Here is a 13,742-nt window from a genome sequence, read left to right on the forward strand (position 1 = left end):
GATTACCAGAGGGAAGGTGGGTGGGAGGATGGTTAAAATAGGTGATGGGATTATGGAATACACTTGTTATGAGCACCTGGTATTGTATGGAAGTGTTGAATCACTAAGTTGTACCCCTGAAACTAATATTACACTGTATGTTAACTAAGTGGAATTTAAATAAAAACTTAAAAAATTAAAGTAATGTGGACTTCTTGAGGAATTTGATTCTAGAATATGGCCCTTGATTATGTGTTGGATAAATAGAGCAATGACTATGTAGTCAGATGCCTATTTTCATTATGGCTAGTGGATTTGGTGTCATGATTAGTTTTTTCTTATTCCAAGACCAAAACAGAATTCTTTGTATTTTCTCTTAAATTTTTATATTATGGCTTTGACATATAGATTATTACTCCATCTGTAATATATTTTGTTTTATATTATGATGTAGTGATATAATTTTATTTTTATAAAAACAGTAAAATAAATATAGCTATGTATTTAATATCTTTCTTTTCTTAACTGAATTGAAATGCCAACATAATTATTTATTGTGTTCTCATATCCATTAATATGGCTTACCTTAATGAGCTTCTTGATATAGAAGTAACCTTACATTCCTGAAATATAACCCACTCTTTAATGATGTATTATTTTCTTAAGGTGGTATTGATTCTGTTCATTAATATTTTTCAACAATATTTATAATTATTTTCTGTTGGGATGAGCACTGAGTGCTGTATGTAAGCCAATTTGACAATAAATTATATGTATAAAAATAATTATTTTCTATAAATTCAGTCTTTATTTATGGATTTGGGATGGTTTCCCTATTCAAAAATACACAAGGGTAATTAAGTAAAATTTCTGTAGTGGATCGTTCTGTTTTTGTTTGGGTGAAGTGGAGAGAGATTGTATGCCATTTGATTTTTAGTTCTCTTTTTTCTTACAGAGATCCTGATTTTTCTCCTTTTGCTTCTTTATTCTTTCACTCCCTAATCCCTAAGGTTGCTTCTCTCCTAGAAATTATGCCTTTCCAAAACTGCTACTTTCTTTTTTTTTTTTTTTTAATTTTTTTTTTCAACGTTTATTTATTTTTGGGACAGAGAGAGACAGAGCATGAACGGGGGAGGGGCAGAGAGAGAGGGAGACACAGAATCGGAAGCAGGCTCCAGGCTCTGAGCCATCAGCCCAGAGCCTGACGCGGGGCTCGAACTCACAGACCGCGAGATCGTGACCTGGCTGAAGTCGGAGGCTTAACCGACTGTGCCACCCAGGCGCCCCCAAGGCTGCTACTTTCAATCACACACATTCTTAAACTCTTCCCTATGGTCAGTTCTCTGATCTTTCAGGAAGTTTTTTGTTTGTTTGTTTGTTTGCTTGCTTGTTTTGTTCTGTTTTTAGTGTTTCCTTAGTAAAGAAGGACTTTCTCTTTTAGGCGATGATTATAGATCAGTCTTGAGCTTTCTATTAGCATTTCTTTTCTTTTTTTTCCACCCAGTTTTCATTGGACTGTTACAGCATTCTGAAAAGATTTACATCAGGAGTATAAGAGGTAGTTTTCTTGGATTTGGTGGGATTTTTTTCTCCCTAATTTGAGTAATTTAAAACTCAGGCATTCTCTGTGTTTTAGTTAAAATAAGCACATGATTTTTGTAGTTTATTATTTTTTTATTTATTGCCATTGTAAGATACACTATGAGATTTAAATTTACACAGACATCATTTATTTTCACACTGTCACATTTATTAAATATATATGTATATATATTTATTAAAAAAGCTTGATATTTTTTATCAGTTTTGAAAAATTCTCAACATTTACCTCTTTAAATATTTTTCAACCTATTTTCTCTTTTCTCTGAGACTTCAGTTATACTTGTTAGCCTATTTTTCATATATTTCACTTGTCTCATTTTTATTTCTTTTTTTTTGTCTTTTTGTCCTTCAATCCAGATATTTTCTTCTTTAAAAAAAATTTGTTTTAATGGTTATGTATTTTTGAGAGAGAGAGAGATACAGAGAGAGAGAGACAGGGTGTGAGTGGGGAAGGGGCAGAGAGTAAGGGACACAGAATCTGAAGCAGGCTCCAGGCTCTGAGCTGTCAGCACACAGCCCCATACAGGGCTTAAACCCACAAACTGTGAGATCAAGACCTGAGCCGAAGTTGGACACTTAGCCACCCAAGCACTCCCTGATATTTTCTTCTTATCTGTCTTCTTGTTCAATGGACCTGTCTTTGTCTATGTCTAATATGCTGTTAAACCATCTTTTGTGTTATTTTAATAATTTTATTTTTTATACCTAAAAATTCTTTATTTTTTCCTAATGTTTTAATCCTCTGATTAAATTATCTAGTCTGTCATCTAATATAAATATATTTTTATATGTTTATTTATTCTGAGAGGGAGAGTGCAAAAGGTGGAAGGGCAGAAAGAGAGGGAGACAGAGGCTCCAAAGCCAGCTCTGCGCTGATAGCAGAGAGTCCAATGGGAGCCTGAACCCACAAACTCTGAGATCATGACCTGAGCCAAAGTCAGACGCTTAACCGATTGAGCCACCCAGGTGCCCTAATATAAATATTTTTTAACTGACAGTATTTGGAAGATTATATCTGATAACACAACTATTTGGATTTCCCATCTTGGCTCATTTTATTTATTGTGTGGTCTCTCTCTTTCTCTCCTTGTCCCTCACTCTCCTCCTCTCTTCCTTACTTTCTCCTCTCCCTCTATCTTCTTCCTTTATTTTAAGAAGTAGTTCTGGTTCTTTTGTTATGGTATGCCTTATAATTTTATTTTGCTGAGTCTGTGACATTGTGCAGGGAATATTGTAAAGCTAATTTGAGGTCCTGAATATGTTACCTTCTCTAAAAGACAACTTAATTTGCTTTCATCAGGGATTTAGGGAAAGGGAAGATTGTCTTATGCAAGTTAGAGATTGAATTGATTAAAGGAGATGATTTATATATTTCCATTTCACTCCCCATTCTAAAGTTATAGCTCTTCAAGTAGCCCAAGTAAAGACTGGGAGTATTTATTAGTATCACATGTGGTAAGTCTTAAGCCCCTATTTGTATCTCCCTCACCCCCACTATTTTAAAACTGTAGAAAAAATTTTCTCAACTTTTCAGCTTCTCAGACCCTACTTTATATTGAGTTTATCAGATTCTCAGCTGCTTCTTTACAATCCACAGACAGGAGAAAAAATAATTCTGCCTGTGAGGCCCACGATATTGTTCATCTTCTTTCTCCAAGATCTTTGTCTCTTGAGGTCTTATGGATTTAAACTGCTTTTGGTGGAAAGGTTGGTCTATAACAGGTATCAAACAATTACTAGAATTGGAAATCTGTATTTGTATTTTTATATTTCTCAGTTGATGTTATCATGTGCTTCTTATTCCTTAATGTTCAAAAATACTTATATTGCTTGGTAAAACTCTACAAAGGTATTATATATTCCTCATTAATATACTTCCATTTATCATTTGCTATTATTTTATTTGCAATTTTTGCATCTATAATTGAAGGGTAAATTTCTATCACTCTGTGTGTTCTCTTTATCAGATTTTTGCATTAGAATTTGTCAATAAAATAAAATAGACAAATATACAGCTGAATTAGATATTTGATAATTGCGTTTTCAATAACATTTTTCCTTTGCTCAAAATTTGCTGATGTTTTGTGGATCCATATTTTTGTAGGGAATATGATTCTATGCCACATCAGACTTTATCCCAGTACCTTTGGTGGGAATGCCTATTGCAAAGAAACTTTATTTTTATTTTTCGATGTGGGCAAGAAATCATGGATCCCTAATAACTGTTAGGATAAGGGTGACAATGGTGAGAACTATGTGAAAAGCTATAAAGAAATATGTTGAGTGTCTGGATAGAACCTCACCCGTGGCCAATACTGCTATGGATTTTCGGTAATTAAAATCTATAAATTCTCATTGTTTTTATAAGCACTCTGTATAAACACTTTTTGGGGATAAGCATTTGCGTTTCCTTTTACTTACAAACCACACATTTTAATAATAACAATTTGGTATCAGAAGTGAGGTGTTGAGAGTAGCAGTAAAATATAGAATTAACTAAGTCCAGTATGTGGAGTGGAGGAAACAAAGAACTCACTCTTATTGTAAAGTTAGGAAAACCCTTGTTAGATTAGCTGTTGACATAACCACTTTGCCTCATGTATCTGGGAATTCTTTTCTGAGTCTACTTTCTGAGGCTACTTAGTTATGGGAAAGGTTAGAAAAAACCCACTGTGTTGAGTTGTGTTGGTAACATTTTATAATTTTCATGATGACCTTCTTTTCTTTTTTCTCCTCCCCTCCGTCTCCACTCCCTTTCTATCCTCCCCCTCCTGCTTCTCCTTTTCCTTCTCCTCCCCTCCCCCTCCCTCTCCTCCTCCTCCTCCTCCAGCTGCTGCTGCTGCTGCTACTTCTTCTTCTGCTTCTGTTTCTCCTCCTCCTCCTCCTCCTCCTCCTTCTTCTTCTTCCTCTTCCTCTTTCTATAATTTCGAGATTTTGAATCCAGAAAATTTTAAGAAATAATATGCTATGATATGAAACCGTAAATAAACCATAGTTTATTCATTTAGACAATTTATTGTGGATCAATTATCTTACAAGAGTGCTCTTTTCTGAGACAGCTAATTATACCTGCCAAATGTTCTATTTTAAAGTAAACTTTTATATTAAAGCATAACATATCTGCAGAGAAACACAGAAATTACAGGTGTATATAGTTCAATGAATTTTCACATCATGAGCATAGCCATGTGATCAGCCATGGTAGTTATACACATAACTCCATACTAGTTTTTCCAGCACTTGACCTAGACTGAGTTAATTTCTCTCTCACATCCACTGCTAAAATGATATGTTCCAATCAGGCTGACTCTCAGAACTTTTGGCAGAAATCTTGGTCAAATATGTTCTATCTCTCCTTTTATATTTGAACAAGGGGTAACACTGGGAGCTTTTCGTAATTATGTTAAGATCATAAAGGGAGATTTTCTTAAGAAAATGGTGACACCTAGAATGATAGAATTTAAAATAAAAAAAAAAAAGAAATGAAAACTCAGTCTTCCTGTCATGTTAAACCTTTGGATAAATCCTATTCTATATCCAGCTCTCATCAGTTATAAGAGCAATAGATTTATTTTCAAAAAGGTTGAGAAGGGTTTTTGTTTCTTGAAACTTTCAACATCCTATTTTTTATCCCCTGGTATAATTTAAATATTAAGAATTATCCATTCCTTGATGTTTATATAGAATACGTCTGTAAAACTATATTTGCTAGAGTCTTATCAATTATAAATATTTTAAAACCAGTACAGTATTTCCTATGGTTGTCAGTCTCTTTATATCTTTCCTTTTTTTTCTCAAAATTGGAAACTCAGAACTTTTTAAAAATTGGTTTTTTGTTCCTAGAAATTCAACCCTTTTTCTAAATGAGTACATGATATTCTCTTATAATTTTTAACTATTCTCTATTAACAAATATACTTGTATGACCTGTTCTTGTTATCTCTATTTCTTTTTTTTTCTTTACCAAGCTCTTAAAATCTAATATGAATAGTTTATTAATGATTTGATTTCACTGAAACAAGGACACTTTTAAGACAGAAAAAGGAAGGAAATTGGGATAAGCATGAGATAGGATTTAAATGCTCATCTAGAGAATTTGGAGTTTATTTCATTAGATGTGGAAACCATTTACTTTGAAAGATGTATCAGTGGCATACAAGATGTTTGATTCTAGGGTGTGGCAACAAGTTAGAAGGATATTGAAATAATACAAGCAGAACTGAATGACATACTAGACTAGCAAGAATGACAATGACAATGAAAAGTTAGAGATTTGAAAGATGTTTGAAAGAATGAACTTGATGATTGATCAACTTGCAGAAACAAGGAGGATAAAAGAAGTCAAAGCTGATTTTATATTTTAAGGTCATGATGGTTAGGAAAAGTGACAGTGGAATTTCCAAGAATGGAGTTCCTAAAGTTAAAAATGATTTATGGAGTAAAATTTAAATTCCAAATATGTTGATTTTGAGGCAGAGGCAAAATATTTTACTGTAAATATTGCAACAATGTGGACAGAGCTAGAATGTATTATGCTAAATGAAATAAGTCTGTCAGAGAAAGACAAATACCTTATGTTTTCACTCATGTGTAATTTAAGAAACAAAACAGATGAATATAGAGGAAGGGAAAAAAAGAAAGAAGGGGAAGCAAACCGTGAGACTCTTAACTATAGAGAACAAACAAAGTTGGTAGAGGGAGGTGGGTGGGGAATGGGCTAAATGGGAGATGGGTATTAAGGAGGGTACTTGTGGTGATGAGCCCTGGGTGTTGTATGTAAGTAATGATTTCCTAAATTCTATACCTGAAACCAATTTTACTATGTATATTAACTAGCTAGAATTTAAATAAAAACTTGAAAAAAATATCCAGGAAAAAAATTGAAAATGTAGGATTCAAGCTAAGAATAGTGGTCAGTTGTCAGATGACTTTTGAGGCAGTCTTGATATAGGTGATAATTGAGCCAACGGATGTAAATGAGATCCATAAAAACAATATGTAAATAAAGAAGGAAGAGCAGGAAACTAACTTTGAGGAATATTAAGAAGTTGCTGATAGGAGCACCTGGGTGGCTCAGTCGGTTGAGCGACCGATTTCGGTTCAGGTCATGATCTCACGGTTTCTGAGTTTGAGCCCCGCGTGGGGCTCAGTGCTGACAGCTCAGAGCCTGGAGCCTGCTTCTGATTCTGTGTCTCCCTCTCTCTCTGCCCCTCCCCCACTCATGCTCTGCCTCTCTCTGTCTCAGAAATAAACATAACAACAAAAAAAAAGAAGTTGGGGCACCTGGGTAGCTCAGTCAGTTGGGCATCTGACTTCAGCTCAGGTCATGAACTCACAGTCTGTGAGTTCCAGCCCCGCATCAGGCTCTGTGCTGACAGCTCAGAGCCTGAAGCCTGCGTCAGATTCTGTGTCTCCCTCTCTCTCTGCCCCTCCCCTGCTCATGCTCTATCTCTCTCTGTCTCAAAAATAAATAAAAACATTAAAAAAAAAAGTTGCGGATATTTGCACTGACACTGCTTAGCTTCCTGTCCACCTGATTCCACACTACAGAAAGATAGTGTATTTGTTTATTTTCTGTGTATACCATCAGCCTCTGCCTTACATTTTCCCAGATCCTAATTCTGTGGTGTGTTCCATTTATGGCTTTTTCTGTGGACTCAGACAGAGCATGGTTCCAGAGTATATTTCTAAAAATAGAATCCGCACTCCTATTCAGTAGAACAATATCAGGGCTGGGCTCTAGAATCAGATTACCTGGGACTGAATCCTGATTCAAAAATTTACTATTTCTGTAGCCCTGAAAGTTTTTTTTTTTAATATATTCACTGACCCTCAGAACTCGTATTTATAAAATGAGTATATTAGGAGTCTACTTCTTTGAAACTCTTCTGAAAATTAAATAAATTAATAAATATTAAATGCTTATAAGGGTGCCTGGAACATATTAAGTGCCATGACGTAAGTTTTTAGTCCGTGTTGTTAATATTATGATTAGAAGAGGAGGAGGAGTAAGCTCTGCTACCTAGTGTGCAAGATCCTATACATGATACTTAGGTTCCTATATCTCTTACCAAATCCAAATATTCTATATTACAAATTTAATCTAGTAATCTGAGTGTTAATGATAAATTTATGACAACCGTATAGTCAGCAGTAGCATCAGACTGAAATTGACCTTAGCACCATGTTCACCCTGCTAACAGAGATGCCATTTGCCCCTTAAATCTGATTGGTTGTTCTACTTGGATCTTGAATCCTCTCTTTTATTACAAATCTCCTTCCCAAACTTAAAGAAAGTTGGCTGGAACCTTACTACAAGTCTTAGTTCTTTCTGGTTTGTTTTCTAATTGACAACATGTGAAAATCTTAACCTCAGCCAACTTTAGGAGCCAAGCCATTTATGAACATGTTTGGGATTGAGGATAATTTCCTTTGTCTCTTGAATATTGCTTGGATTTCTCTGTGGGGAGTCCATCTACATGATTGGATTTTTTAGTACTAGCTGCTGCAGTTGGAATTGTGACTGAAATAAGACTGAAGATTTAAAAGCTCAGATGCCAGAACAAGACTCTAGGGCTTTGGATTCCAATTCTGGTAAATGATATCTGTGGACTAGTAAGGTACTTTGCATTTCTACACTTCAATTTCCTTATCTGTAAAATAGAGATTGAAAATATACTTCCTCATAGGATTATCATGAAGATTAAATAAACTAACACATATAAAGTACTTAGAACTATGCCAGACTCATAGTAAGCATTCAGTAAGTGTTAGTCATTATCATCAGACACAGCTGGAACTCCTTGGTTGAAGGAGGCAGACTTGTAATAATATTGTCTTCATCAGGTCTCCATCTCACGTCCTATATTTCTCTTAGTTTAGGTTCCTGAAAGAAGAGGCTAAGAAAAGAACTTTGGTTCAGATAGCTTATTGGAAAAGTGATTCCAGGAAGTGGTATAAGGAAACAGTAAGAGTGAGACAGGAAACAACTAAACACCAATGAAGTTTGGATTATTGAAGTTGATACTCTAGACCATGCATTCTGTATGGGGGCAATATAAATCCCAAAGTTCTTAGAAGAAGACATCGCAATCCCAAAGTTCTTAGACATCGCAATGGTTTGTGGTCCTCTAGAGGGCTGCAGTATATAAATAGATGTACAGTATATCTGTGCTATTCAAATTTCATTCTGAATTCATCTAAAACAAAATTCTGAAAAAGTCCTTTAGGGACTATAATAATAATAATGATAATAGTAATAGTAATAATAATAAACATGGCACAGACAATGGGGACTTAACTCCATAGAGCTCAACCTGTAAGAATCATACAGAGTGCTTCCCAGAAATACCTGGTGTCTTTATTCATCAATTTTCCTTTGCACTCTGGTTAAAGATTGTCTTTGGGGATTAACTTGCCCATACTTCAACATCTTGGGCAGAATGCTAAAAGACAAGGTAGGGAGCTCTTGACGTAGAATGTCAGCAGTGCCAAGCAAGTCAGAATTGTCCACTACAGCTGATGCTAAGGTCAGAGGTGAGCTGAAACTGGGCATTATGGAGTAGTAAAATTCACTAATGTCTAGTTCAGAAGTTTAAGCTCCTGCTTATTACTGGCTTTTTTTTTTCTTGAATAGAGCCTTGGCCACTGAAGTCTTATTATGTTACATTTCTGAATGTCACACTTTTTCATGATACTTTTCCTTTTAATCATGTGAAATATTTATACAAGGGCCAGGATTATGATCCATGGGTGTATATTTTTCTTTTCTTCCTTTACCTTGTTTGGATTGCTACTTTAGAAGCCTCTTTTAAAAATGCTATGGAAGGGGTGCCTGGGTGGCTCAGGTGGTTAAGCATCTGACTCTTGACTTTGGCTCAAGTCATGATCTCACAGTTGGTGAGATTGAGCCCCACATCAGGCTGTATGCTGACAGCCAGAGTCTGCTTGGGATTCTCTCTTTCTTCTCTCTCTGCTCCACCCACCATCCCCACTGCTCACACATTCTCTCTCTGTCTCAAAATAAATAAACATTAAAACAATAAAAAATAAAGATGCTACGGAAAAAAAACCAGAACTAATAGCTGCAGTTTATCTGTTGGCTTTGAAACCATATTTGAAACTCCTACTCTATTATGAACAAATTTATTATTGACCTCTGTGTTTTGATTTTGAATTATAAAAGCAAAAGTGGTTTTATTGACTAAACAAATTCACCTCATTCTCAGACTGCTAATCCAGGTAAATACAAAATATTTATTAAGAAGAAAAAAATTAAATTGATCCAAAGACAATTCCCCGATAAAACTTCACGGTAATTTAGCAATATGTAAGTATGTTGATATCAGGATTAGTTGAGAAGCCATGTCAAGTAGGATAGTCAGCCTACCAAATGGATCAAGCAAAGAAAGATGTGCTTAAAAACTATGTAACAGCAATATGCATCCTAATGCCACCTGGCACCTACCAGGAAGCATCTGAAAACAAATAGTCCAACAAGGTGCACTTGTTATCATTGTGCTTGTTTATAAAGATTGTGAAAACTGAACATTCAGAATGCATGTGTTTTCTTTCTGATGACAGGTAAACAGGAATAAACATTAATGGGAGAAGGAAACCAAACTTCTGTGGCTGAATTTATCTTGCTGGGACTTTCACAGGATCCAAAGGTCCAGATCCTGCTGTTCTGTGTTTTCCTTACCATTTACCTTCTCTCTATGTTTGGAAACCTGCTTGTAATAATCCTCATTCAAAGTGACTCTCGACTTCACACTCCCATGTACTTTTTCCTCAAAAACTTGTCCTTTGCTGACCTCTGTTTCTCTACAAGCATTGTTCCTCAGATGTTGGTCCACTTCCTCGTAAAAAGGAAAACCATTTCCTTTGCTGGATGCTCACTGCAGATAATCGTCTTCCTTTTAGCAGGGTGTACAGAGTGTGCACTTCTGGCAGTGATGTCCTATGACCGCTATGTGGCTGTCTGCAAGCCCCTGCATTATTCCACTGTCATGACGCAGAGGGTTTGTGTCCAGTTGGCCATAGTGTCTTGGATCAGTGGGGCATTTGTATGTTCAGTGGACAGTGCATTTACACTGTGTCTCCCCTACCAGGGACAGAATATAATTAATCATTATTTTTGTGAACCTCCTGCACTCCTGAAGCTGGCTTCAGCAGACACCTACAATGCTGAGATGGCTCTCTTTTCAATGGGTGTGATTATCCTCTTAGCACCTCTCTCCCTCATCCTTGTCTCCTACTGGCATATTATCTCAACAGTGATTCAGATGCAGTCAGAGGAGGGGAGGCTCAAGGTCTTTTCTACCTGTGGCTCTCATCTCACTGTTGTGGTTCTCTACTATGGCTCTGGAATATTTGCCTACATGAGACCCAATTCCAAGACAATGAATGAAAAGGATCAGGTCATCTCTGTGTTCTATTCAGTTATGACTTCCATGTTGAACCCCATAATTTATAGCCTGAGGAACAAGGACGTGAAGGGTGCTCTCAGGAGGCTGGTTGGAAGATAGTCTGCCTTCAGAGGCAGTGATTTCTGACATTTTTCTTAAGCACTTGGAAGATTATGACTGACAACAATAGCTCTACTACTATCCTTGTCCTTTCTTTCCCTCGCTTTATATGCTCCAGTTGACTTTTCTTCTCCACACATATTCATTAAATGCCTATTCCGTGCAAGCATTGTGTCTAGAACCTCACAATATGTAAAACTTCGTGTCTTCCTTAAAAAGTTTCCTTACCTCTGGGTCAACAGAGTCATGTTCTGTCTTGTACTCTTTTGTTTTCTTATGGTCTCTTTTTGTAGTTCTTTCCTGAGGGAAATATTTTCCTAGCAAAGTAAACTCACCGTTGAAATGTTGGACCAAGGGAAAAAATGGATTAATCTCCCTGAACATATTTCTAGCATCCTTCACCTATTAATGAGCTGGGAAACCCAAGTTGTCATACAGTCACCTGTGGGCTTGCTGAGGTTCTGTTTCCATGTTTCTGACTACATCAACAGTGACTGGTTAAAAAGTCAGCATTCTTTTCAGACATAAGGATGTCTTATGAGATATACCCATAGATGCATTACCTCAAACTGCCTTATTTCCAGTTAAAAGTGATTGAATCCTATAGAGTTTCTGTAACTTTCAGGCCCTCCTTGGCAATGAATTTAACTGTACTGCATGATGACCCTTTCTAAAGCATTCCTTTCTTCTTTCTCTTTTCTCCTTCCTCCATTTTTTTTTTTTGTGGATGATTTTGTGCATAGTGTGTACAGGTATGAAAGATTGTGCAAGTATGTACAGTTGTCTGCATGTGTATGTGTGTCTGTTGTCTGTGACATGTAAGCTTGACTATGTAGAATTCTCTACCAATATTATTGAATCGGATTTCTTCTCACCCCTTTACTGAGTACTATATTATCTTAGGCCAGTCTCACCTGTCCCCTAATTATTTTCCATGCCCTCCTCAGTTTTGTAGCTGTCTGCTACAATGAGTAGCAGAATAAGTTTGAGAGTGATTTCAAATTTATCACTTTGTTCTGGAGGGAGTAGAGAATACAGGTGAATTCAACCTCAGAAAATAAAAGTAAATGTTTCCTTTTTTGATTATGAAAGGAATAATGTAAGAGTATTAAAAAACAAAATCACACATAATTCCCCCTCAAGGAATAAGTCCTGTCAACATGTCAATTTTATCCTTTCAGAATTCTCTCTTTCTCTCTCTCTCTCTCTCTCATCTCTTTCTCAAGAACGCATGCAGTGTTGGCAAGGTAATAAAAATTAAAATTGCTTCATGTACATGAAGAACTTGAATAAGTCTCATTGCTTTGAATGGGGTTTCTTTTTCCTGATACATTTCACTAACCCCCAGTGAAAAGAATCTGAATAAAGATCCTGCCAACCTTCTTCCTAATGGATATGAATCTGTAGAAGACTGTTAGCCCAGAAGGTTAGAGGACAATAGCATAATATTTAAACCAATTATAGAAAGTTTGGGGTTTGATAATAGGGGCAGGAGCTCCAAAATGTCATTACAAGATTTGGTACTGAAAGTGGCTGGTGTGAACAACCACCAGAAATATTTTGGACAGGAAAAATTAATCACTGAATTAAGGTGAGATTGGCAAATTGGGGCTGGGTAGAAGGAAAGAAAAGAGAGAAAAGCCAAAGTAAAAGACGTAAGTCCAAGATCTAGGTGTCAGTAGGTTTGGTTTCTCCTGAGTCCTGTCCTCTCTACTTAGTTTGCATATGGCAAGCTTTTCTCTGTGTCCTCACAGGGCCTTTCCTCTGTGTACTTGTACCCCATATATCTCTTTGGGTGTGCAAATTTCCTTTTCTTATAAGGACGCCCCTCAAATTAGATTAGGGCCCACCATAATGACAAAGTTTAACCTAATCACATCTTTAAAGGCCCTATCTTCATTAGCTGGTCACATATGACTCCCCCTTAATAGTTTTTCCTCTGTTGGGAGGTCGCTTTTAAGCCTACCAAGTGGTTCTATTGGCCTGAGTCCCTTTTACAGAGACTTGGCTAATTCTCTTCCATAGGATTCACATATGGCCAAGTGGAGTCATGCTTGTTCCTATTTCGTTAAATTCTGGGAGTGTGGAATGCTGTCTCTTCTCTTCAACCAGGGAGACTATACCAGTCCATAATTGACCTTTAGATTTTTTATTTGTGAAGAAGGTACTTGTTCTAACATTAATCAAATTCCAGATTAGACACAAACGTACTTTTGAAGCTCTTGTCACTTGAGGTGAGGGGAAGCACCTTATTTTCTCATGGAAGGAAGAGTAAAAATATCTTCAAAGTATTCCTCTCCACCAGCTTCCAACTATCTCTATTTTCATACCATAGTAGGGTTTAAGGTTTATTGCCTATAAATCACCTATTCATCACTTCCATATAAGTTTTCCCTAATGTTTGGAATTTGGAGGTACATGAAAAATGCCTCCATGGATTTTAGATAATATTTCTGTTCTATTAAATTAGTATACATGTGGGGCGCCTGGGTGGCGCAGTCGGTTAAGCGTCCGACTTCAGCCAGGTCACGATCTCGCGGTCCGTGAGTTCGAGCCCCGCGTCAGGCTCTGGGCTGATGGCTCAGAGTCTGGAGCCTGTTTCCGATTCTGTGTCTCCCTCTCTCTCTGCCCCTC

General features: G+C 36.6%; 1 protein-coding gene across 1 annotated transcript; it reads left to right on the forward strand.

The window, feature by feature from the left end:
* Positions 1-10,184: 10,184 nt before the first annotated feature.
* Positions 10,185-11,108, forward strand: LOC124506180 (olfactory receptor 2D3-like). The gene has a single exon (XM_047072198.1). The coding sequence runs from the start codon at positions 10,185-10,187 to the stop codon at positions 11,106-11,108; it is 924 nt and encodes a 307-aa protein (XP_046928154.1).
* Positions 11,109-13,742: the final 2,634 nt, after the last annotated feature.

Source organism: Lynx rufus, unplaced genomic scaffold (assembly GCF_022079265.1).
Source record: "Lynx rufus isolate CCGP_SWC_20201006 ecotype Redwood Valley unplaced genomic scaffold, mLynRuf1.p SCAF_9, whole genome shotgun sequence".
NCBI lineage: Eukaryota > Metazoa > Chordata > Mammalia > Carnivora > Felidae > Lynx > Lynx rufus.